Source organism: Rhamphochromis sp. 'chilingali' (assembly GCF_963969265.1).
Source record: "Rhamphochromis sp. 'chilingali' genome assembly, chromosome: 19".
In the NCBI taxonomy this organism is placed as follows: domain Eukaryota; kingdom Metazoa; phylum Chordata; class Actinopteri; order Cichliformes; family Cichlidae; genus Rhamphochromis; species Rhamphochromis sp. 'chilingali'.
Window position 1 is genome coordinate 9,750,248 of NC_137946.1, and position 27,880 is coordinate 9,778,127.

At 40.0% G+C, this 27,880-nt stretch overlaps 2 protein-coding genes across 3 annotated transcripts in view; one reads left to right on the forward strand and one right to left on the reverse strand.

Annotated features, from left to right (window-relative positions):
• Nucleotides 1-27,880, reverse strand: part of pcdh1a (protocadherin 1a) — a 107,830-nt gene that overhangs the window by 44,541 nt on the left and 35,409 nt on the right. The gene's annotated exons all lie outside the window — the stretch shown is intronic.
• LOC308386754 (uncharacterized protein) lies at nt 575-27,047 on the forward strand. 2 transcript variants are annotated; one of them, XM_080866514.1, is made up of 3 exons: nt 575-793; nt 1,111-4,838; nt 25,962-27,047. In XM_080866514.1, exons 2-3 carry the CDS (start codon nt 1,341-1,343, stop codon nt 25,977-25,979), a joined length of 3,516 nt encoding a protein of 1,171 aa, XP_080722640.1. In that variant the 5' UTR covers nt 575-793; nt 1,111-1,340; the 3' UTR covers nt 25,980-27,047. The 2 variants fall into 2 exon arrangements, with proteins under 2 accessions (XP_080722640.1, XP_080722639.1); XM_080866513.1 differs by lacking the exon at nt 25,962-27,047 and having other exon boundaries at nt 1,111-4,986.

Genomic DNA, 27,880 nt, shown 5'->3' on the forward strand with positions numbered 1-27,880 from the left:
ACCACAAGCAGTGTCCATACATAAGGAGCAACAACCATTTAATTTCACAAACTGCTTCCTGTCACTTAAATAACTTTAAAACTACCCCTCTGAGCAAAAAGGAACCCAAATTTTACATAAATGTCTGGAATTGGCCCCAAATTTGGTCAGATCACACCTGGTCATAAACTATAATGTTGCTGAGCAGGAGCCCTGGCAGCATTGCAAATTGCAGTATCTGTGTGTGATTGGCTGTGGGTTCAGAGCCCTGTAATGGTCAACTGTAGCTGTATTTTTCATCTAAATAAATGTCCCTAGGGCAAGTTTCCAATTCAATCTCAAAGAGCTGTGGTGCTAAACAAAACTGAATTAAAGGCAAACAGAATTTAAAGGCAATACTTTAACAGAAAGACATGGAATGGAGTAAAGTTAAAGGCCTATTTATATATATATATATATATATATATATATATATATATATATATATATATATATATATATATATATATATGTTCTGTCCCAAGTAAAAGATTAAAAAAAATGGTTCATAATAATTTATTGATAAAATGTCATATTTCATCTGTGGTAATTTATGTTAAAAAAGAGAGTCATTTAGTTAAAAATATGTTCTATACAGTCAGCATTAGTTTTTCTGTATCTTATTTTGAAGGAGTAATCTGTGTTCGCAATGCATTGTGGGAAGCAGACGCTGCAGTCAGTCGGGAAAAGCATTGTACAGAAAACCTGCCTATCTGTGTTTAAACTTCATCTCCTGTGGCCTGAATCTTTATATACACCATCGAAAGCAATGGCTGTAAGTTTATTACATGTTCTGGTTGTTTTATATGTTTATAAGAGCTGATTTAGAGATCGTTTTGTGAATGTGTTTGTGCCAGGAATTAGCCTTATCCCAGAAGCGGATTTTGCTTAGAGCATGGTCTATTAAAACATAGCAATGATGCTAGCGATCTAATTTGCATATCAGAGGATTGTTAAAACTATTGTTTATCATTACTTAGCAGCTAAGACTAACTTTGATACATGTTTTCTGTCACTAACTATTTCTTTTGTGCATTTATTTCACAATGTCAAAGAGCTAAAGGATATTTTATTTTCTGGTTTATTTTTTAGTTTCACTCAGCACTTTCATCGAGCTATTCAAGCCACAGTTGTAAAAGATTGTAAGCCGTCGAGAAGACTGTAATAAAGGAGCAAGACGCTCAGTTTCCTGGCTCATGAAAATTGAGTTTGGCTTGCTGTTGACCTGCGTTAACATACACAGTGTATCCAACACGTAGCGATAACAGTACAGTGAAAAGCCAGGTCAGCAGTTGGTGGAAGATAAAGTTTATGCCACAGCGATGGATGCCCACGGGGAGAAGGCAGAAGAAATGGCTAACTCAGGAGACAAAGCACCATCAGAGGCTAGCTCCCGATCCAAACACTCTGGCTCCAAGCGCTCATCTTCCAAGTTGTCCTCAAGGTCCAGTGTATTGGAAGCAGCCATCTTTGCAAGAGCTTCTGCTGAAGCTACAAACGCCAAAGCCTTGTACAGTAAGAGACAATTGGAAATTAAAAAGCAGCAAGCAAATCTGGAAATGGATTTACAGATGTTAGAGATAGAGAAAAAAGCTGCAGCTGCTACGGCAAAAGCAGAGGTTCTAGAAGCTGCCGCAGCTGTTGAACAAGAAAAAGGAGAAAGTTTAAAAAGTTCAGTCCCACCACAAGTTATCAGACAGAGAACTATGGAGTACGTGCAACATCAAACCCAGCTAAAGTCACATCCGGCTGAAGAAGGAACACCTCAAGTCAAACTGACAGCAAAGGCGCCATCATTCACTCCAAGGAAACCAACCTCCTCTCCACCTGTACTCTCAAAAATGTACGTAGAGGAGGAAACTTTTGACCCACCAAGAGAGTATGTCGAGCCGAACAGTCACCATGCTCCTCACAATAGTGATGCACCTATGGCTGACTTTGCTAGGTTCCTTGCATGCAGAGAGTTAATCACAACAGGGCTCTTTAAGTTTGATGACACCCCTGAAAATTTTAGAGCATGGCAGTCTTCATTCTTAAATGCAACTGGAGGCATTGATCTTACATACAGCCAGCAGTTAGATCTCCTAGTCAAGTGGCTCGGTAAAGAGTCCTCAGAGCATGTTAAAAGAATCAGGGCTGTTTATACCACTAACCCCAAAGCTGCCTTCCAGTTGTCATGGGATAGGCTGGAGGAGTGTTATGCTACACCCGAAGTAGTAGAGAATGCCCTGTTTAAAAAACTGGACAGTTTTCCTCGCCTTACAAACAGAGACAATGTTAAACTTAGGGAACTAGGAGATTTGCTCCTAGAGCTGCAGGTTGCTAAAGACGAAGCCTACCTCCCAGGCCTCGCTTACCTTGACACACCACGTGGGGTTAAGCCCATAGTGGAAAAGCTGCCTCCAGGCTTACAAGATAAATGGCTCCACACTGGTTCAAAATACAAACAAAAATATAATGTGACGTTCCCTCCATTCTCATACTTTGTAAAGTTTGTCCAAGAGGAGGCAAAAGCGAGAAACGATCCAAGTTTTGTGTCATGCAGCAGTCAACCCCTCAACAAAGGTGAGAGACCACCATTCAAACAAATTAGCTACAAATCACCTCTAACTGTAAACAGAACAGAGGTTGATACAAGTGCTTCTGCTAGTATCAGAGAGGATGATCTAACACGTTATTGTCCAGTCCACAAGAAAACGCATTCTCTAGCCAAATGTAGAGCTTTCCGGATCAAACCACTACAAGAAAGACAAAACATACTCAAAGAACACAAACGATGTTTTCGCTGTTGTTCTCCCATGCACACAATAAAGGACTGCGACCTGAAGGTCAAGTGTGAGGAGTGCCAAAGTGAAAGACATTGCTCTGCCATGCACCCTGACACGGGTCAAAAACCCCAGCCGGAAAATGCACCTGAACCAGAGCCTCAGCCTCAAGACAACACTCTACCCAAGGTAACGTCACGATGCACTGAGATCTGCGGTGAAGGCTGTCCTCCGCGTTCCTGCTCCAAGGTATGTCTAGTTCAAGTTTTCCCTAAAGGTCAACCAGAACGGTCTGTTAAGATGTACGCCATTCTTGATGATCAGAGCAATTGCTCGCTGGCGCGTCCTGAATTCTTCGAGCTATTTGGAATCAAGGATAGCCCTCTGACATACCATATGAGAACGTGTGCTGGTCTAACTCAAATGCTCGGCAGGAAAGCAGTGGGGTTCCAAATTGAGCCTGTAGGTGAAGGCCCACGTCTAGACCTTCCTCCTCTCATTGAATGTGATGAGATAGTATTTAACAGAGATGAAATACCTACACCTGAAGTCGCTCTTGCCCATGCCCACTTGAAACATCTGGCTCCTCTGATACCTAAGCACGACCCAGCTGCCCAGATTGCAGTTCTACTGGGCAGAGACATCATACAAGTCCACAAGGCACGACAACAAGTCAACGGACCCCACAATGCTCCCTTTGCTCAGCGCCTAGACCTAGGCTGGGTAATTGTGGGGGAAGTATGCCTCAATGCTCACAGGCCAACGGTCAATGCCTATAAAACCCACGTGCTCTCCAACGGACGTCCATCTCTCCTCACTCCTTGTCCTAACAGCATGAAGATCAAAGAAAAACCATGCTATGGCGGGGAGCACAAGAGTAGCTTCTTAAAACGCAGTTCGAAACCCAATGCAGCAGAAGAAAAGCTTGGAGAGAAAGTTTTTGAGCGCACAGAGTATGACAACCAGCATGCCCTGTCCTTTGAGGACGAGACCTTCCTTAAGATAATGGAAAAGGAAGTCCACCAAGATGGAAACAATAACTGGATTGCTCCTTTACCATTCAAGTCCCCTCGCTTGCCACTTCCAAATAACAGAGACCAAGCGCTGTCTAGACTCAACTCACTGAGACGCAACTTAACCAAAAACCCTCAAATGAAAGAGCAGTTCTCAGAATTTATGGACAAGCTGTTTAAAAACAACCATGCAGAGATTGCTCCACCCATTGATGATAACACTGAGTGCTGGTACCTGCCTATTTTCGGCGTATATCACCCCCAGAAGCCCGGTCAGATACGGGTGGTCTTTGACTCTAGTGCCGAGCAGTCTGGTGTGTCACTCAATTCAGTGTTATTAACAGGCCCTGATCTCAATAACACCCTCCTTGGTGTCCTGATTCGGTTTAGGAGAGAGCCCATTGCAACCACTGCTGACATTCAGCAGATGTTTTACGGGTTCCTGGTTAGACCAGACCACAGAGATTATTTGAGGTTCCTGTGGCACAAGGACAATGACTTGTCAAAAGAGGTGCAGGAGTACCACATGCGGGTACATGTTTTTGGTAATAGTCCGTCACCAGCGGTAGCCATCTATTGCCTTCGAAGAGCCATCCAGGAAGGTGAGGCAAAGTTTGGAGCAGACACAAGACACTTCGTCGAGAGACACTTCTACGTCGATGACGGGCTGATTTCGGTTCCCACAGAGTCTGCAGCCATCGATCTGCTCAGGCGCACATGTGCATCCTTAGCTGAGTCTAACCTCAAGCTCCACAAAATCGCCTCGAATAGTGTCTCAGTCATGCAAGCATTCAAGCCAGAGGATTTGGCCTCCGGTATTAAAGACTTGAGTCTCGGCGACGATGCTTTACCGGCCCAGAGAAGTCTAGGAATGTGCTGGGACATTAACACTGATTCATTTACCTTCAAGGTAGCCGTCAATGACAAACCCTATACCCGCCGTGGGGTTCTCTCAGTGATTAATAGCATCTTCGACCCCTTGGGACTAGCATCGCCAGTGACAATCAAAGGCAGACTCTTGTTACGCAAAATGTCAAATGGAGTAAGTATTTTATTTTCTGGTTTATTTTTTAGTTTCACTCAGCACTTTCATCGAGCTATTCAAGCCACAGTTGTAAAAGATTGTAAGCCGTCGAGAAGACTGTAATAAAGGAGCAAGACGCTCAGTTTCCTGGCTCATGAAAATTGAGTTTGGCTTGCTGTTGACCTGCGTTAACATACACAGTGTATCCAACACGTAGCGATAACAGTACAATATATATATATATATATATATATATATATATATATATATATATATATATATATATATATATATATATATATGTGTGTGTGTGTGTGTGTGTGTGTGTGTGTGTGTGTGTGTGTGTGTGTGTGTGTGTGTGGAGAGAGAGAGCGAGAGAGACAGAGGGTATTTGAACACATTTAATTTGTGCCTTACCTATAATATACTGTAAAATATAAGTAACTTCCAAAGTGTCTCTGTGAAAGAAATATAGTTAATAGTGCAGGGAAGTAAAGACATACACTGAAGAGGATGGACTGATGACAGAAATAAAGTCAGAACCAAACATGAGAGAAATTAATCCTCAATATCCAGTCTCTGCTGGGTACCTTATTGCCTCTCAAACTTCCCATCTTCAGAGTTTATATCTCTATTGCTGCAGCATCTGGCTGAAAACCATGCATACACTTCCATTTGTTTGAACTGGAACATAATTGGATTTGGGAGTGGGAAAAAAAGCCTTCAACCATACTTAAAACTTCCCCTAATATGTGCACAAGGGGTGTGCAAGTTGGTATTTCAGCATGTGCAAGCTTGTGCATGGGCATCTATGTGTTGCTATAAATAGCATCTCTCATGGTCTCGCTTGCCTTGATTTGTTACCCCACATCCAAGATGTGCCGATTGGCAATACATTCCAAGAGCTAGGCGATTTCAGAAGTGTGTCTGCATCTCATGCTTGCACTAAAAGTAATCGTTCCAATGCAACTGGATGGGGAGCCCTCATGTTCTGCCATCTTATCAGGGAACTGAAAAATCATGGTTAATTAGATTCATAGTGACCTTTTTCATCTCTGGCTACAAACGCCCAGTCACTGCTGAAGCAGAATGTGTTCTCAACATTGATCTTTCTGCAGACTTGGGGATTGAGAAGACCATGGCGCAGTGAAACGAGGCAGAAAAACAACATATCAAAAATATCATCAGATGAAGAGATTACTCTGTTTGAGTGAGCTGCTCTCTTTTGAGGCCTTTAGGAGTTAGCACGTTTTTGTGAGAAGAGCTCTGTAATCCACCTACTGCATCTCAATCACTGTGCAAACAAACTCACACAAGTCCTGCCCTCTGTCTCAAGGCCCATTTGCCAGACATGCACATGTAATCCCACCGCATTTCTCATTATCAAATCCTATGTTCAATCTCTCTCTTTTGTATCCCTGCTGTCCACTATCCACAACAACAGTCTGCAACTGAGCATTGATCTTCCTGGAGGCTTCAAACAAAAGATGACTTACAACTTTCATCCAGACAAAAAAGCCCTTTTGATGATGCCCTGCTGATTTCCACACAGGAGAATGCTTGAGCTGTTCCAAAATTTCAACATACATACATCCAGGCAGCAAATATTACCAAAGCTTGGTAAAGTTCACAGTTATAAGAACAAACAAACAAATAAAAAAAAACTTGAAAAGAGAGCTGCTAAAATAAATGCCTCAACTGCAGCAAAGGAGAAATCACATTTTAAAATCCTGAAAAATATAAACATATTTGTGTCACACCTTTACAGTTTTGGTAACACTGAGGAAGAACCCACTAGACTCTGTTGATACAGATATGGTATGATATTGATGACAGATTTGATTAATCTACTGATGAAATTTTGGCGGATTGCTCCACAATGGGGTTTAGACAGGGCCTCAAAGCAGAATATCTTGTATGAATACTCTATTGCCATATCCTTTCAGAGCTCATTTGAGTCATATCTGACATATTTATGGCTCATCATGTCATATCGTAGCCATCAGAGTACAAGCACCATGAACCACTTAAATACTGTGGGCCATGCTGTCATCTCCTGTTAGTAACATATGTCTGATAGATGCATAAGAAGAGGCACTCAACTTGATTCTTTCACTGTGTTGCAGAGGAGCTGGAGCCCAGGCTTGGCAAATTTACAGGCAGGAATGATTTCTGCAAGAAAGCCTATTTAGCTGAATATTTTTAAAAAAAAAGGAGAGAGGAAAAAAAAGAAAGAGGGAACCTGACTGCTTTATATTGAACCGTATGCGAGAAGTGCACTGAAAGCATGGGGAAATGCAACAGAAGCCTTATCAGGATACAGAATGGTACAGTATATTTTAAAAGGAGTACAAGTTAACAGTTGCACCCCAGAAATCTATAATGATCCTTTGTGTGCACCTTAACAGAGTTGCCTGGCAACAGAACTAGAGCTCTGCAGTGAATTAAAGTGTCAAACGAAATACATTTGTAATCCAAAGGCAACATGGATTAAATTTTAGACAGTAGGAGTGCCTCTTGGACAAGATTTCAATAGGTAAGGTGGGCAAAGTGAATTGGGAAAGGCAAATAATTTTCTGCACTTTAATAACTTTCTGAACACTGACTGCTACCTGATATGGATGGCTGAATGAGCACAAAATAAGCACAACTAATTAACTGTACAGTTTTTAAATGGACCGTCTTAATGGAAGCTGTTATTCATCTGCCTTCAGCTAGAATCTATGAACAATCATGAGGGTGGGCGTGAAGCTGATAAATCAAAATAGTATATAGATCACTGTCACATATTTTTCTATGAAATTATTGATTAACTCATACGCAGAGCTGCTGTTTGAATAACACATTTCCTGTTTGCATCTGGCATTTGGCTTGATAAATATCATATCATGAACTGGTTCATGAAAAACAACGCGTCGAAAATGCTTTATGTATAAGCAAGATGAAAAATCTGAGAAACACTTTCTACCCCCCACACTCCGCTTCTCCTTCTCTCAAATGCAACACACACAAATAAGCAGACTGCTTATTTTCCAACAATGTTAAGCATTTAAACAAAGGGACCCAAATGAGCCACTGATTGAAGATAGAATCAGCACCCAAGCAACCCATCACAGAGCCTCTCAATCCCACATATGCATGATTAATACATCAAACAACATCAATTCTCCTTCCTTTTCCACTTGTCAATGAGTGCGCACGCACATACACGCCCACGTACACATTATAGGGGCAAACTTACGCACACATACATGCATATACACTCTCCCGCGCGCACAGACACAGTGTACCCAAATCCTTACAGGACTGCGTGCGAACACACAGACACTGCCCCCTCCATCATGGTTAATACATCAAACAGCATTAGCTTCCTGGATTCCTGAAGCTTAGACAGACACGGTTCTGACAGCCCATGATTCCTCACTGGCTGCCTCCCCCTTCAGCTTCCCCACTTTCTTTATTCCCTATGAAGTCTGTTTGGGTGGTTACAGAACATGCTGCCAAAATAGATTCACTTACATATTACCTTTGCTTTTTGTAAGCTTGTATAATGTCATGTTTGAAAGCCATCTCTACAATAAGATGACACTGCTGAGGAGCTTTAGAAGCTTGGGAGATGTAACAATAATAACCACAAGCCCTGATCAACAAAATCTTTATTTTATAAGAGTTCCATAGGCTTCTGACATCAGCAGGTATTTATAACTGCACATATCCAAAAGCTGCTTCTGTACCAGCATTGGCTCATGAATGTCTTAGAACAGCACCTAAACCAACAGGCCATCAAATACAATCAAATCTAACCTTTATAATTCAAATATGTCCTGTTTTTAGCTGGTTATACTCTAACATCAGTGAATAGTCCTTAAATGGAGATAGCAGGTGGCTTATTGGATCATAGTCTAATAAAATGGACATTCATTATTATATCTTTAGCAAAGAGTACTGTGTAATTATCGTCAGTGCGGTTCTGCATATGATCTCCATTTGATTTTACAGTTCTTTTAGTGGGTTATTGATTTAAACATGATTTTAGAGATCTAAGCTTTAGTCTTTGCATAAATAAGTAAACAAGAGTCTTTATTTCAGTATCTCTTAATGAATCTCAACCACAAAGGAAGCAACTGAGATAGTTCGTCTCACCAAACACAATAAAGAAACAGTCACATTTTGTGATGCTTTCAACATCAAATGAATACACCTTCTGTTCGCTTTAGTCTCCATCTGTTTTCATTCCCCTCTATACTAACACAAACACTATAGCAGTTTTCGTATTTCTGGGGAGAAGCCTTTAAATTTAAAGCTAAATATTTACCTCATTACTGTACAGACTAAAGCTTCTTTTCATCTAATCTGGTTTTCTTCTTTTCGTAAAGTGAACTAGTTATTTATGATTGGTTTTTTTATGTACAAAAGGCAGATGCAATTCTGATACTTCTTCCACAATACTTCCACTGGGCCGAAGTAGTAATGCTAGGGCACTTAGTAGATTGCTTTATAAATTTGAACAGTATCCAATGAGAATAGCTCCTCCATAAATGCAAAAAGATAAAAATTAATAGAAAAAAATTAATAAACAAACAAAAAAATCAGAAGGGAAAGTGTTTTTATGGATACTCTACCAATCTGCTAAATAGTGTAGCTTAAGTGCAGGGAGACTCATATTGCTATACTGCAAATCCTCAAACAGAGGATAAAGAGGCTTTAAAATCACATTTACAGCATAGGAGCAGTATCCTGCTGATAAATACAGATCATGGTATTTGACCCTGTCCATAAGCACATGGAAAGGCTTCTACACTACAGAGTCAGAACCTTTGTTACTAATAGATAAAGGGCCACACTTCAATAACTCTAAATAATAGCTATGGTTTGTGAGACCTAAAGAGCAACAGGGGTGAAATTAACTATGAGTCCAGAATTTCCTGGTATCTTGCTCAGTTATCTGACCTTTTATTTGATCTATTAAATGAAAGCATGTTCTTCATTTTAACTCTCAGGCTTGCTTTCGAATTGACCAGAGGCCTGTTATGAAATATTTTGTATGTTACACAGATCAATAGGCTTCCTAAAAGCCAGCATGCCATATTTATTTGTTCCTTCATAACATTCAACAACAACCTTAAATGTCAATACTGATCACCATCTGCAAGGCATTTTCAGTACTACCTGAAAGGAATTAACTTCACAGGATTACAGGAATCCAGTAGTTACAAAACAAGGATATTACTTGTCTAGCCATGAACATATTGTTAATAATTTAGCCAATGACCTCCAGTAAGTTCTTTTGACATTGCAGTATGACCTTTAGTGAGTCAATCTATCACTTTTAGCTTTTAGTTAATGCTGTGAACAAGTCCTATCTTTTTTCACAAAAACTCTTTAATGATAGCTGGTGGAAAACATTTTTCTTCTTTCTGAATGATAATTTTAGCTCCATTTTCAGGGGGACAAACACACAAAGCCACAGTGAATAAAGTTAATGGGTTTAAAAGTGGTTTGGCTTTCATCAGACTTGACTTAGATTGGAACTATTTTATTGTCCTCACAATTTGATGTGAGTCAAGCTGTCTATAAACCCACTCACTTAAGACATAAATTTGTGTGATTTTGGCAAAAGAAACGGTGTTAAATAATCAATGCCACAACTCGAAGCATTTTCAGAATGAAGACATCAATGTGGGATAAAGTTTTTAGTATGGTTGGACAATAATCAAATTTTGGCTTCCTGCAATTAAATGAGCATGATTGAGCAATGTTTAAATTTCTTGGTCAACTATTTAAAACACAAAGCAATAGCAAATCAAGCACTTCCTAAATCATTGTCTCACATGCTTGCAGGAGCCAGCTGTTCCCTGCACTGGGTAGCTTGAAGCTTCCTGAACTAATTTGGATGAGTAATGGACAGATATTAAAAGAGAGATACATAACAAAAATCTAATCTAACAAAACAGAAAGTGAAGAGTTTGTCCTTCAAAACAAATCATCATCTGTTTTTTTGAAAATACTTTGGATTTAACACACATGTTAACTATAAGCAAATCAGATCCAAAGAGTGCTGTCTGTGCTGTAAAGCAACCACCTGAAAAGACACTGCAACCAGAGTCGGGGTCAGGAAAAAACAGTGCAGTTTGCCTTCAGCATGCCTCTGGATGTGCCAACGTGTCCATCCAGCTTATAAACATACAATGAAATGATCAACACAATCGTATTCAACTTGGCCAAAGATGTGTCCAACAAACAAAGTAATGAACATTTTAGGAAAATGGACAACATGCTGGACAAAAGATTTTTGATCCTATTGCAATTACTTTCACAAAGTGGCAAAACCTCTGCTGGATCCTAAACACTGCAGAGGAAATGCAAAGAAATCTTGGAGCTCTATTTAATTATTTATATAGATATTTATATCTATTGCACCTATTTTTTTTTTCCATTTTGTTTTGCAAAGACTAATTTGAAAAAGATTAATTAGCACAATGTAAAAGCGAAAGCAGTGTCCATTTTTGTTTAATGTTGTGTTAGATTTCTGTTAGACTTTTTTCTTCTTCTAAGAGAATGGAGGCCAATTTTATTTTGAGGTCTTTGAAAGTCTTTCACAGATCCAAAAGCAATGTTCTATTTGTATGACAGTGCAAAAAAACAACAACCCCTCACTAAAATCAATGAATAATCGTGAAAAAAATTCATGAATAATCATGAAAAATCCTCCCAGGATTGAATGAAATAATCGTTTTGGCCACAATTGTGCAGCTCTAGATTTGAAATCTCTTCACAGGACACGGCTCCTGCAGTTCATATGACAGAGCTTGTCGTGCAAGAATTAAATAATTAAAGCAAATGCAGAAACATCATGCATAAGCTGACACTTTATATTTATTTGCTTATTTTTATTTTTTTATGTGACAGAGAACATTCACTGACCTGATGTCTAACTGTTGCGTTTACAAGCTATAGTTTGCAACTACACAAAAATCCATCTCTAATTTGAGTAGAGCTTGAAATAGAAGTGCCTGGGCTACACTTCAGAACTTTAGAAACAGTTTTAGATTTCCTTTGAATGTGAAAGCGAGTAATGTACTAACAAATATAACTACTGTTTAATTGCAGATTTTACGTGTTTGTCTCCAAAAGAGGAGAAGATGTGTGCCCAAACAAGAGTTGATATGGACTCATCTTTGGGTATTAATGTGACTAAAAACTACAAACACATTGCTCACTGTAAAAGCATAGCCACATTGAAATCACTCACTGCTTTTGGATTCTGCACACTCAAAAAAATGAAATTGGGTGGTTGCTACATGTACAAGATTCAAACTTGTAATTGGAACTAAATAATTTCATGTTTCTATGGTGAACGAAATTAAATCATGTGGCATCTGCATGAAATTCAGCAACTTAGTTTGTTCTTGTTGAGATGACATGATACAATCTAGTATTAGTTGTTAATTGCCTGGACTCATGAAATTCACAAGATCACATTAGACGTCAAACTGCAGGAAAATCGCTGGAGTTTTAAGAGGCAGACAATTACACCCACACCACGTGTATGCTATCGCTATTTATTGTGGTTTAACCTGTCAAGGACAAAAACGTACAGAAAAGTCTGCATCAAGCCTTGTAATCATAGCTTTCCTACTTTGGTTAAGCCTGGATTGACAGCTTGGTGGTGTGATGGTTAGTGCTGTTGTCTAACAGCAAGAAGGGCCTGGGTTCAAATCCACAGTCTGGCTGGTTTGCAGTGTGTAATTAGAGTTGGGTTAATTGGTGATTCTAAATTATCCATGAGTGCAAATGGTTGTTTGTCTCTATGAAATCATCAACCCCCATATTGGTTCATTAAGCAAGACTAGCAGTAATTGCCTTGATTGACAAAGTACTTGTTCAAACAACACAATTTCATTGTGTTTTCCTAAAGTTTTAACTTGTGTAAAATGAATTAAAGCAAATTTCACTCTACATACTTAAATAAATCACTTCAAGTCAATGCAAGTATACTACGTTGATCCAACATAATCTGATTACATTAAACCACCAAATGCCAAACGTGTTGGTTTGACATGGTCAAAAATGGGTTATTGTACATGGATAAATCACTTGGAAAAAGGTGCCATGATTAAATTGTGTTCATCCAACAACAGATTTTTTTGAGTGCAGTTACCTTACATGGATAAAAGGATGGAGTGCAACTAACTGTTAGTAAACCTTATTTTTAAAAACTACCGATGCAGTAGACACATATATACTGGATAATTAGCTCTCAGTAACGGACTAATAAAACACTACCTGTGTGGTCTGTACATTACAGTGATCCATCGTATTACTCAAATATAAATCAGAAATGCTCCAACAGACACCAATATTCCACAAACACGCAGTGAAGAGGTCCCATCTTCCAGTAGCTGTAGACGAGCACAGTGGCCCTGAGAAGCCAAGCGCACAAAGAAAGAATCCTAGCACACACCAAATGGGTCGAGGTGTTATTATCAGGATAACTGTCAATCAAGGCAGTTAGCCACGCTAAATACAGTATCCAAGTGAAAAAGCTGCAAAAACAATTCACCCCTGTCAGTTCTTTGTTGATGGAGAAAACGATCCACTGAAAGCAAAACCATTAAAGAAAAATCTAAATCAACTTTTTCAATTTGTGAATGATTGCCTCCCTTTTAGATTCAGCCTCAACTGGCACATGGAGAACCTGCAGTGTTTTTTCCATGTTGGCTGTTGGATGCCCCTTAAATAAGACATGCTTTTTTTTCTGCAATTTGCAGTAAATTGTGTGTCGTAAATCACATTTGTTTGATTGATTTATATCAACCCTCCCACTCTGAAAGGGAAACGCATATGCAAATACATATGCAATAAGGCCAGCTGTAAAAGTAACTGTCCGTGCCTTTCAGTTAGAAAGCTGACTCTGCACCTCTTCACTAAAGACCGTCAGTAGTTTTTTGAATGCTTGGTGCAGAGCATAACAAATCCAGTCCTCAGCTTTTGTAGACCAGTTTGTATAGTTTCTTGCTCTTATACATGACAACAGATATATAAAAGAGCACTTTTACCTACAATAACATGTAGTTTCAGTTAAACTGAGAATTTACATTACTTTTGCTGCATATGTAAACAGTTTTTAAACAGTCTTACTGCCATTAAAGACCAAATTCCGCGCTTTACCATTTCCATTTTATACGATAGAGATAAACAACTCCTTTTCCCTCAGATATTAGAGGTATTTGAGAAAAAATATTTCTGTTTCCCTGGTGGCATTTTAGTGACATTTCAATGTGAAGTACCTCTGTTGAGTACTTCACATCATAGTAGGCTACACACACACACCCATATATATATATATATATATATATATATACATATTGGGGCGATCGTGGCTCAAGAGTTGGGCGTTCACCTTGTAATCGGAAGGTTGCCAGTTCGAGCCCCGGCTTGGACAGTCTCGGTCGTTGTGTCCTTGGGCAAGACACTTCACCTGTTGCCTACTGGTGGTGGTCAGAGCCAGTGTTCGGCAGCCTCGCCTCTGTCAGTGCGCCCCAGGGTGGCTGTGGCTACAATGTAGCTTGCCATCACCAGTGTGTGAATGGGTGGATGACTGGATGTGTAAAGCGCTTTGGGGTCCTTAGGGACTAGTAAAGCGCTATACAAATACAGGCCATTTACCATATATATAGATAGATAGATAGATATTCAAAATGTTTTGTTAAAGTGTTCAATTGCTACATCCAAAATCCACATGAACACCCTCAATCAATAAAGGGAAACCTAATGTGTTTTTTGTGTCATTTTAATAGAGTTCCTCTCATAACTACAGTTTGTTTTCACATTCTGGCATTGGTGTCTAATACAGCTCCTGGGCTGATGGAAACGGTGGCAGTGAGGTTAAGTTTTCGAGTAAATACAGTCATGGCCAGTTTTCGTGAGTGTTCGAGGTGGTTTGTTGTGCTTTTCCCCTTTCCAAAACTGAATGAGAACAGACCTGGATGACTCATTGGCACTACAGTAGTAGGTTCCTGCTTTATTTATGAGAGCTGGTGGTTTTCTCCAGTGTGTCTCCTAGGCCCAGTGATTCATGAATGGACTAGACAGCCTGAGCCTGCAATTGTGGAGGTGCATTGGGAGCAGTGGGTATTGAGGATTAATTTCTTTCGTGTCAGACTGTTATTCCCAACCCCCATCAAATCCATCTCTCTTTTGCTCTCTATCTACAATGACTCACATTTCTTAGTTAAACGGGTGAAGCACAATTATTTGTCCTCAATCTGACAAATGGTCTGAATATTACGATAGAGCAGCCCTCTAATATACTGTAGGCTATATTATGTTGTTGTTGGTGGTAATGATTCAGACAGCACCAGTCAAATTCTAGCTTGTTTTTAAGCACATATAAGGTTCCATTACTTACACTGGGGACCAACACAAAGGGAATAGTAGGCCTATTATCCTGCAGGGTGATGCAATCAAGGGTTCAAAGAGTGAGTGAAACAGTATATCTGGCAGTGCTTAATGCAACAAAGCTCAATTATGTTCTATTGCATGCTTCTCCCCCCACCTTTTTTTTCTTTTGCCAATTAAACTGTTTAGTCCTGGTGGAAGAATGGGAATGCCCATCCATTCTATTGGCTTAAAGGACAAAGATCACGCCACATTCTGCCACAGATGGAGATATTAGATAGATCACTTGAAATATAGCTTGTATCTCCAGTTTCAGTGACACAGTAGGTGTCCAGAGAAATTTTTTGAAATAGATGAATATGTCCTGGTTTCAACAGTGTGTGTGTGTCCCAAGATATTCAGTTTTTGGCAGATTGTTAAATATTCCTTTCTAAGTAATGTTCTTCTGCATCCTGACCCACAAAAATCAAACCATAAAACAAACAGCTATAACCCCATGTGGGGTTATTTCTGCAGCTGTTGATGGTTGCTCAGCTGCTGGCATGCCAGTCAATCACAACAGAAATAGTTTGAACCGTCCTCCCGACATAGATTCAGAGGGAGCTCGTACTGTCTGACAGGAGAGACTGCTGACATTTTGCATTTCACCTCACCAAAGACAAAACAATTTAACTAGGGCCTCTGGTGTGAATACCTTTGTCATTTGCTCATACTTAGTAGTCTTAAGACAGGCAAAAAGAAAAACAAAAGTGGATTTTCAAAACACAGTGCATTGCCAGTTTAGTAGTAGTAGTAGTATTTATTTATTGTCATTGTCAAGAACAATGAAATTGCGTTTGGGGCTTCCATACAACCCAAAAAAAAGAAGAAAATAATAAATACCCCTTAAAACCCAAGTGTACATATTTAACCCAGTGTGACTCCAATGCAATAAGACAATCCTTAGCAATAATGTTCGTAGAAATTCAGACAAAGACCTGAGAAACATGACAAAATACAACAATGCAACCCATTCAATATTATTGTACTGTGAGATATGATATCAGATATGATAGTTATCTATTTAAGAAAGAGGGGGGGGGGGGGGCAGGAGGGGGAAGAGAATAAAGATATGATGCACCAATGCAGACCAGTTCATTGCTATTAAGAAGTTGGATATGGTTATTGTCCGTGAGAGGGGGGCAGAGAGTTCAGGAGCCTCACAGCCTGTAGATACAGGCTGTTGGCCAGTCTGGATGTTCTGGCCTGTATAGACCTGTACCTTCTCCCTGAGGGCAGCAGATGGAAAAGGTGGCGCGCAGGGTGATGTTGGTCCCGCAGGATACTGTGCACCCTCCTCAGACAGCGAGTGGGGAAGATATTACTGGTCTCTGGCAGACTTGTTCCAATAATTCTGCCAGCTTCTTTCACCACCCGCTGGAGTGCTTGCTGATCGGCCTTGGTGCAGCTGGGGAACCACACTAGAAATCCATACGTCAGAACGCTGCTGATGGCACAGTTGTAGAAGTTCAACATCAGAGATCTGGGAATGTGTGCGCTCCGCAGTCTCCTCAGGTAGTAGAGGCGCTGTTGGGCCTTCCGTGCAACTGAGGTGATATGGTTGCCCCAGGACAGGTCCTCGGTCACAGTTACCCCCAAGAATTTAAAACTGCTCACCCTCTCCACCGCCTCACTGCCAATGAAGAGAGGCAGATGGTTGTTATGACCCCTCTTCCGGAAATCTACAATGATCTCCTTGGTCTTTTTGGTGTTTAAGACCAAGTTATTGTCGTGGCACCATGACTCTAGTTGTTGCACCTCTGTCCTATAGTTTGTCTCATCATTGTTGGATATAAGTCTGAGCACTGTAGTGTCATTTGCAAACTTAACAATGAGATTGGACGCGCAGGAGGAAATACAGTCATGGGTGAAGAGAGTGTATAGCAGAGGGCTCAGAACACACCCCTGAGGGGCACCGGTGTTGACCACAAGGGTGGAGGAGGTGTTCTTACCCACTCTGACACTCTGTCTACGGTTAGTGAGGAAGTCCACAATCCAGTTGCACAGAGAGGAGTTAAGTCCCAGTTGGTGGAGTTTGGGACGGAGTTTGTATGGCCGGATGGTATTAAAAGCCGAGCTGTAGTCTACAAAGAGGAGCCGTGCATAGGTGTTCCTGTGTTCCAAGTGCTTCAGTAATGTGTGCAGCACTGTGGCGATCGCATCCTCGGTTGACCGGTTCTCCCTGTATGCAAACTGGTGCGAGTCCAGGGATGGTGGAAAAGCAGCTCTGATGTGTTTAATGACCAGTCTCTCCAGGCATTTGGCGGGAATGGGGGTGAGTGCCACAGGTCTGAAATCGTTCAGACATGTGACATTTGACTGTTTTGGGATGGGAACGATGGTTGCTGCTTTGAAACAGGATGGTACCAGTGAACAGGACAACGAGGTGTTATATATAGAGGTGAAGACGTCCGCACAGTCTTTTAGCACCCGGCCCAGCACTCCATCTGGCCCGGCCGCCTTCCTGGTGTTAATGCTCCGGAACACACGCCTCAGCTCATGAGTGCTCAGGACTGGAGCAGGATCGGTTGAGGGGAGAGGGGACAGGACAGGGTCGGTGTTCTCCCTATCAAAACGGGCATAAAAGAGATTTAGATCCTCAGCCAGAGTAGAACTGTCGGCTGAGGGTGATGGTGTTCTTCTTTTGTAGTCCGTGATAGCCCTGATGCCCTCCCAGACCTGCCTTGGGTTTGTGTTGTTCTCAAACCTGGCCTCGATACGCCTCCTGTGCTGCTGCTTGGCAGTCTTGATGCCTCTTCTCAGGTTGTCCCTGGCAGCACTGTATGCCTCCTGGTCCCCGGATTTGAAAGCGTTGTTCCTTGTTCGAATAAGTTGTTGAACTCCGTGTGTCATCCAGGGTGGATTATTAGGGAACACACGGAATCGTTTCCAAGTTGTTACATTGTCCACACAGAAACAGATGTAGTCCAAGACAGTGGAGGTGTAACTGTCCAATGCGACACGATTGTCAGTGTCCTGCACCTTGAATACATCCCAGTCTGTGCAGTGGAAACAGTCCTGAAGCATCGGAATAGCATCCTGCGGCCATGTTCTCACGGTTTTGGTTGTAATCCCAGTGCTCTTGATCTTTTGTGTGTATATTGGGTGTAGCAGAAGGGAGAGATGGTCTGACAGACCCAGGTGGGGATAAGCCTGGGCTCTGTACGCATTCGCCATGTTGGTGTACACCTGGTCCAACGTTCTATCTCCTCTGGTAGCACACTTCACATTACGGTGGAAATTGTGAAGTACAGATTTCAGGTCCGCGTGGTTAAAATCCCCAGCCGCAATAAAGACACTGTCCGGGTGTGCTACCAGGCTGTTATTGATGCTGGTGCTCAATTGTGCTAACGCTAGCTTAGCATTAGCATCTGGTGGAATGTAAACAGCGCAGATGTAAACAGCAGAAAATTCCCGAGGGAGATAGAATGGACGGCACTTTAACACCAACAGTTCTACCTCTGTACTGCACAGTCTTTCCGTTACCGTGACGTTCGTGCACCAAAAGTTGTTAATATAGATGCACAGCCCCCCGCCAGTCTTCTTACCCGAGTCCGCAGACCTGTCGGCTCGATAGGCGGTGCGGCCTGCTAGATCAATAGCCGCATCGGGAATGGCGCTGTCCAGCCAGGTTTCAGTGAAAATCATGCACGAACAGTTATTAAAAGTCCGTCGAGTGGCGATCTGCAGTCGTATTTCATCCAGTTTGTAACGGATTGAACGGGCGTTGGAGAGGAATATGATCGGGAGTGGTGGTTTAAACGGACTAGTCTTTAGCCGTGCCCACAGGCCTCCCCGCCTGCCTCTCTTCTGCCTCCGCTCGCAACGTCTCCTCCTGCGGCTTGCTGTTGCGGGTAGCCCCGGGGGTTGCTTAACGATCTCCGGGGGGATGAGATACTCGGATGTTAGTTGAAGATCTCCACGGCTTAGTTGTAGTAGATCATCTCTGTTGTACTGAAGTAACCCCAGACTGTGTGAAATAATACACAGTACCACCAAAAGTGCAAAAGTGTAGGAGCTCCGGGCCGCTGCGTCTGTGCGCGCCGCCATCTTGGTACAATATTGCTTGCTAGTTAATCCGTTTACTTGAATATGCTCCGTTTCACAAATTGTATAGTGTATTTTAGCGTGTTTTCTAAAGTATAACCACATGCAGTTAGTCTACAGTTAGTCTTCTGTAGTTCTGAAATCCACCAGCAAAAACCATTTCAATAAGGCCAAATGTGTATTTACATTAATTATGAAAGAAGCAAGTGCTGCAGACTTCAAATACTGAAGAGATATTTTCTCCTGGCCCCCTTTCTGTTGTTATTAGGCAGCTTCCTGGCTGATCAATGTGTTAATTTGATTTATAAAGAACAAGATGTATTGAACTTAGCAATTACTAAGGGTGGTACAAAATGACTGCAGATACGTTCTATGCACGCCCACAAAAACCCATTTTGTGCCTCAGTATAGCTTTGATCTATGAGAAAACGAATGCAGATCTGCACACATCCTTTACATTCTAATCCAGTTTCGTGGTATAATCTGTTCTCTCTCTTCACTGTTTCATAGTTCAGCTGTAATTGTTGAACCTCACTATTTTAACTCATGCCATATCGTGGGTCTGTCTCAAATTTCAGCAGTTCAAGGTTGTTCTCCTCAGCTTCAAAATGTGATTTTTGACGTCTTTGAAATGTCAAAAATGATTAACTGGCAACATTAATTTCACAACACTATAGGATTTGAAACTCAGTTATGAAATGGAGTATTCAGTCTTTCTGATACATTTCTCTTGGAGAATAAATATTATAAGATAAGGTAGAGCCTTGCAGGAGGCTGTAGGTAACAATCCTCCACAACAGCATATTAGAATGTGCTTCTTTTGTTATGATATCCTGGTGAAAATGAATTCAAAAGGGCTTTTTTGCTGGGATGCTTATTGCTCAAAATTGCAGAATCTTTCTACAACAGAGACTTAACCACTTAACCTTGTGATTGCTGCTATATTACACAACAACTTTTGATAGACAGATTTAATTTTCACAGTCACCACATTGGAAAGAAAAAAGCTGTGTCTGGGCAATATGTAGGCAATATTGCTAACAGACAAAGGGACTATGAGAAAGAGCTCTTAAGAGCAATGCCACCTTGAAAATGTTATATCTCTGACTTAATATGAAAACTGGGACTGCTGAATATTGGTTATTATTAAATGGATCACAGCTGTCTAGACTACTTTTATGAAAAATTATATTTTGTATAATTATGAGAGCGAGAGAGAGACAGGCAGACGAACTATCTGTCTGTCTGTCTTTATCTTGCTACCTTAGTTATTCAGATCCTGGGTGCTTTCTTTAGAGGGTCTCCATGTTCTCCGAATGTCCAGTTAAAAACGTGTGGATTAGGTTTAACTCTAGGGGTGAATGAGAGAGTGAATAGTGGTAAGTCTCTCTCTGTTGGCCTTGTGACAGATTGGCAGCCTGTCCGGGGTATAGCCTCATCTCGCCCTATGACAGCTGGGATAGGGTACAGCCTTGTAAGGCCATTCCTAAAGCCATGTCCTCAAGCCTAAAATTTGCAGATGATGCTTAAAACCTTGGTCCATGTCAGGAAACCAACCAGTTTAAATGAAATATTTCAGAAGCTTATTTCAGAAGCGAATGTATACTTCTGTCCCTGTGTGTAGTTTTTTCATTGCCAACTGAAGGCGTGTTGTGTGGCAATGTAGCATTTCAAAATAACGTCCGTGCTCAATTTCCTGTCAGCTTTTAATAGCTTTAATAGTGTCACTATCCGATGGCCCCGCCCCTCCCTGAGCCTGGTTCTGCCGGAGGTTTCTTCCTGTTGAAAGGGAGTTTTTCCTTCCCACTGTCACCAAAGTGCTTGCTCATAAGGGGTCATATAATTGTTGGGTTTTTCTCTGTATGTATTATTGTAGGGTCTACCTTACAATATAAAGCGCCTTGAGGCAACTGCTGTTGTGATTTGGCGCTATATAAATAAAATTGAATTAAATTGAATTGAACTATTGTCTTTTTACAGCCGAGTTGCAAATAATAAACCTAATGCCTTCCTTGGACTTTAAGATGTTGAAAGTTATGAGTCCCTGATTTGTTGTCATCTTATGGAATTTCCTTGTGTCCTTGTCCAAATACTTCAGCTTGACTGTGTATGGTAGTCATTCTCTAGCCCTGAGCACAGTTGTTAAGTCTTACTCAGTTCAAACCAACGCCTTTTATGACATGGCAATTTGCAGTGCTGTAGTTCCCAAAGATTCAGACTGACACATATTGACAATAGTTCAGCTAAAACAAATTCAAACTTCCCTAAGTATCTTGAAAAAGTATTTTTCATGTGCGTAAGATAACTCCTGAGAGAAAGAATAGATTTTTGTTATTTTCATTTTTTTTTTCTTAGTCTGCAGTAGGCCTAACTAAATAGCCAGGAGGGTTATGATGAGAACAAAACCAACAGGACTTGGGTAGCCCTGGAGCTAACAGTGGGTTTATCATAAGATAAATATTAGAAGAAAGAGATGGAATAATTCCAAGCTTGATGGCAGCAGAACAATATGACCTAGCCACTCTTTCTCATCATGACATCTTCTTCTCTACAGCCAAGCAAATAATAAGAAAGCAGACATTTCCTTTCTTTTTCTTTCTTTGCCTCACTTTCCTGCCCTGGTGCTCCGTCACTCACTGTCTGCGGTCTGCTGGATGTAAGAGCATGTCTGACACATTTCCATTAGTGGGGAGACTATTCAATTACTATAGCTCAAGATATTTAAACTTTGCCAATTACTGAACATCTCCCCTTTAAATTATGCATACACAGAGCTGATAAGGTTGTGTGTAGTGATTTCTCCTTTTGACATGTTGCAGAGTGTTCTGCTGTGTCAGACTTGTTTCTTCAGAGAGAAATCTACCCATTTGTCTCAGTAACATGTCCATTCAGTGCTAGTGTATCACAATGATATCGGCCATCTCTGTGTACCAAAGCGAGTCCAAAAATGTTATACCTCTTACCTTAAAAAGAGTTGTTTTTTTTCTGTATAAAGTGTGTGAATGATCCAATGTGATAAACTTGGTAATAAACATGTTTTGTCTATGTTTTTAGGTGGTAAAATGCTGATTTTGCATTGGGCCTTGACATAGTCTAAAATCTAGTAGTCTTCTCCTGAATAAGTACTAATCATTGGCTCTATTTTTTATGCCAAATCCAGTCGACAAAATGCGTATGCTCTTCAAGACCATCTAATCTCTTTCCTTGTATCCTAGCAACCCCCCTACATTTCAAACAATACTGCAAAACTCACACATACTCCTACATAATCCCACGTACCTCTCGCTGCCTACTGTCTCTGCTTTGTACCCGACCCCATCCCCAGGTGAGTAGCTTCCTACGATTTCTTACTAGACTATTTCTTCACCTTTACCCTAACCCACTCATTTCAACAGAAACACATCTATGAAAGAATAAACAGGAACCTCAGTGCTCTCTTTTCTTTAATGCTACTATATACATAAACTGTACAGTTTTGCTTTATATCATCTTTGCAATCCGACAGTTAGAATTCATTATGGTATGTTCCTCTTAAGCTACCTCCCACTTACAGTAAATGGAGCCACTGTGATACCTCTGCTTCAGAAACATGTCTTTCTTTTTTACAACTAAAATTAGGGATCTCCATCATTTCTATCAATCATCTGTCATCTATCAATATGATGACAACACTGATTTATAGGATAATGTGCCTAAAAATGTAGTGAAACAAAAAGTTAGTATGGAGATAGTTCTGCTTTAAATTCAGATAATAAATCTGAACAAATTTTTAAGCTTTAGGGAAGCTGAATGATTATCTATCTATATATATCATATATATATATATATATATATATATATATATATATATATATATATATATATAAAATAATCAAAATTATATATCCTTGATCTTATCTCAAAGAAATTATATATCAAAAGATCATTTTGCAAGGATTACGTTGATGAAATGTTTTGTCTTGCATCAAATATTGTCATAAAGCCCTGACATCATTTTCACAGATTCTTTGAAAATATTCAAAGAGTGGTGAAGTCTTTACATAAGAGCGATGTTCATCAAGATGCAGATTAGAAGTGTCAAGATGTCTGGAACAGGGCTGTGGCATATTATTAAATAGATGTCAAATTCACACTGAAAGTGTGAAGTGAATTCTCCTTCCCAAACTATTCAGTTGTCCTCATTGTGACTGGCAGGAGGAAAACACTATAAAGGGGTTAAAAGGAAGCAAAATTGCAGTGCGCCTATTTTGTTGTTCTACAAATTACTGGACATGTTGTTAAAGAAACTAAAATCTCACCACAAACTCATAAATAATCTTGTATGACTGATTGAACAATGTCTCAGAGAAAGCAGAAAAAATGATAACATTACCCTTTTCTGAAAACCCTATGTCTTTTATAGAAACTGGGAAAATGAACTCCGTTATGCGTTATTACATGTGAAATGAAGGAAATTAATTGAATTATATTCAAGTCATAAGGGTAATTGTTTCTGAGTCAATAACTGTTTCCGACAGTGAAGCAGACAAGCTGAAAGACACAAACAAGCTCCCAGCTGGAGAGATACATGCACAAAATCATAGAATCAAGCAAACTGCAAATGGCTAAAATCAAATACATATTCTAACACTATAAAATCTCTCTGTGCTATACCTATCTCTTTTATCTGACAGATTTTTATCAGAAGCATAAACCAAATGGTCTATTATTACAACCAGACAGTGTGTCAATCTGTGAAACAAGTTGGCATTGAACAAGTTATCATTATAACTCTTGCTTTACCTTTCAGTAAACAAAAATGGACTTTGTAATTCCAAGCAAACAGCATAGCATACAGAGAAAAAATTAATTAAGATGGCTTAGGTGTTACACTACATATAGATTCAGTATTCCCTGAGTTTATAAATAATTATATTTTATGACCATATGGCTGTATTCTTTGGTCAGACACAAATTTATCTGACCAAATACAACCGGCACAAAGATATAAGCACAATTGTACTTCACTGATTGTAACAAAATCTCTCTTGATAATATACTCAACTCAGTATAATGCTGCAGACAGATATCCTTAAGCTTCAAGTTAAATATGCAGTGTCAGGATCAAAAACATCCTGTTAAATTCAAGAAAGCAAACTAAAAGGGATGGGCTTATTAAACTCAAGTCTATAGTTTGTTTCTTTACTATGGCCCTCAATAATACTTTGCAGCACATAGGTTAAATACATATGCTATTTCTAACATATTTCTGAGGCTTTCACAAACAGATCTCTGTATATCAGAATCAGGTTTCTGATATATTACATTTGAGCTTATCCACTTCTACGGACAGTCTCCTACCCAGTTAACAAGGTGGGAAAAGTTTAAAGAAGTACACAAGGGGGCCAGAATATAGGCATCCTGATAACAAGCATATTGTTGTGAATATGAGTCACCTTTACACAAACACACACACTTTTTGTTATTAAACATTTAATACTGACCCATGAATCATTCAAGCATACAAAAGTTACCTAACTAAAGGAATGAACCAGTGTTGTGGCATGCCTAAAAAACTATCTGTACCTATCTGTAGTAGATTAACAGTGTCACACCCTGAATAAAATGATGAAAAAATTCTACTAATGCAGGACCTTAGTCAAACGCTGTTGTGACAGTGATGTACACTGTCTTTTTGGTATATGTATGATTTCTATACGTTGTACATCAGATAAAAACTTTGGTTGTAAGATTCAGATAATTATTTAATAAAAGCGAGACATTTTAAATGAGAATAAGAAAGAAAGGTATTTCTTTGTGCCCCCCTTTCACTGTTAATGCCCTACCTGGCCCCCTGGCAAAACTTTGCTAGACCCGCCCCTGCACAGTTGCCAGCTGTCAGCTACTTAGAAAAGGATCCTGGTGTTATTTGTCTCTCAGAAACAGTTCATAACTTCCCTTCAACTCATTCATGTCACCTAAAAGGTAAACCTATTTCTCCATCACCTGTTCAGCTCTGATGATTCAGTAAGGACATCTCCTGGTTTCATCTTCATGTTTCCCTCTCATCACATAACCAAACCGATATCATGACCAGCAGCTTTTACGGCTGTGGCTCCAGCAAACATCAGCTGATACTAGAAAGTAATATTAAATAAATTCTAACAACAGCTGATCAAGCTTAAACGTGCTGCTGTTGTTTAGCGCGACGTCCGCTGGTTTCCTCTTTCTGGCGCAAAGTCGGCGATAAACAAACATGAGAGAAAAGCCAATCAGCTGATCATTGATCAGTTTCATGATTGAAGGAGCAACAGGAGAGAGAGGGAGAGGGAATGAGAGAAGAAGAGGCAGCTGACAGAGTAAAGACAGAATAACTCCAGCTTTGTGTCTTTTTCCATCCTAGCTGAAGTACGGGACAAACTGTGTTCCTTTTCAGCTCAATAATATTTTCTCTGAATACGGGATGATTCCGTTTTTTATGGCACGGTTGGCAACTTTACTAACCAACCTTGTGAATAAAATAAAATTCACTATCAGTAACATCATAGCACCCACCCAGCTGTTTAGAAACTCTGTCATGCTAGCTAGTACGCAGTACGAGTTATTGTAACTGACTGTAAAAACTCAGCACAACCAAAATAAACTCCACCTAAACTTGGTTTATATCTGCCCCAGACAGACTGCAGGTCATAACTTCTTACCTGAAGTTCAGTTTACCTGACACTCGGACCGGCGGCCGCCTTGGGTCTCTCCTCCTGCCTCCCCTTTCCCTCATCCACCTGGCCTCTTGTGGCAGCTCCGCCATATTCCAAACACACTGCTCATGCAGTAAATGCAAACGTGGATAGAAAAAACCCCCCACAATAGAGCACTATCAGTCATGGATTGTCCTCCCCAAAGGCTGGACCCAAACATTACTGAAGCAGTGTGGGATCGTCTTGACAGAGAATGAAACAGATGGCAGCCAACATCCAGAGAAGAGCTTGGGAACGTCATTCAAGAAGCCTATTCCTGAAGACTATATAAAGTAGTAATCTTCAAGAACTGTGTTAGGCAAGAAAATTTCCTTAAGGCAATTTGGATTGTGCTGAAGAGTAAAGGTGATCCTGCCAAATATTAAATTTGAAGCTTGTTAGAATTGAATATTTCTATATATATATTTACAGATATGTGACTAAATTGCTGTACCTAATTCCGATTTTTTTCCAGGCAAAAATATCAAGACTTTTTTTCCCCCATATCTTCACATATTCATATCCTGGGAAAGCATTTCTGGCTTCAGCAAAGTGCATGGGGAGAATAGCAAAGCCTGCTTATTTGTTCCTCTAGCCTGTGGAACCGTTCGATAACTTACCACCTGATGGTTGCTAAGACCTTCATGCCTTTGGTAATAACTACTGTGTGGTCCGTAGGGAGTCAGAATAGTCACACAACTGCAACTGATTAAAAAAAACAATGTGGACCTGGTACGATGTGTTATGTCTAAGTTTGCTGTTTTCTGCTTCCTAAATTGTAAATGTCTTACATCACTGGTATTTTTGGAGATAACGGGTTTCAAAGCAGATGATGAAATGGCATGTTCCTTGGTTTTTCAGAGCTGTGCTGTTAAATTTTCAGTGAATTTAGTGTCCAAAGCATCAAATGTTTCAGATTTTTTTTTAACTCAAAAAAATTGTTGAATTGTTGAAGCCATAAACATCAATTGTAGGTGTTGATTGAACTGTATGGTCTACATTTGAAATATATAACAAATTAAATGAAGAAGCCTGTTACTTTTTTTTTTGTTGCTTTTTTTTGCTAATTGAACCATATATATATATATATATATATATATATTACAAGATGCAATTGAAAAACCTTTAGGCAAAAAAGACCACTTGAACAAAGAATACTGGAAATTTTCATGTTAAATGAAACTTTTATACACCAAACAGTTCATTTTATCCAGTAAATGGATTTTCCTTCTCCTGGTTCATCTCTCCTGTACTTGATTTTCTGGAAATATAAAATGCCTTATGTGAGTCTTAATATGTTTTGCTGGAGTTATAGGAATGGTATGCTTATTATGTTAACCCTTCAGCAGACACTGTCTGCATTTGACAACATGAGATGCATTCTCCTGTGACTGTATGCACAAAATCGTATCTTTTAGTATGCAACAGTGAATGCAGCTGCAATGGATGCATAGTGTCTGAACTGAAGTGGAAGCTGGACAATTGTCCTACTGTAGGATGCCCTGGAGCACACACTGTGCAGAAATGGAAATATCAAAGTGATGTGCAAAAGAAGCTTTAGACACAAACCTAATCCAGCTGTGCTACTGAACTGTTCAGCAGCTGGAACCCTGCATTCAAGACCTGTTTTCTCAGGCAAAACAAGGATAGTTTTTGAATGCATGAATTATACATTATAATTTGCAAAATAAAAAATGAAAAACAAAACAAAAAGATAGGGATTTGAACACCTACTGATCTCCAGTCTATGAACTAAGAGAATTCTACAGATATATTTATCACAGAAACATATCTGATCAGTGCTGTGATCAGAGGATTTTTTTCTTCATTGTCAAGCATAAAATGCAACTGCAAGCAAGA

Excerpts from the sequence above, each read along its gene's own strand:
- LOC308386754 (XM_080866513.1), top strand. The coding sequence starts at position 1,341 with ATGGATGCCCACGGGGAGAAGGCAGAAGAAATGGCTAACTCAGGAGAC.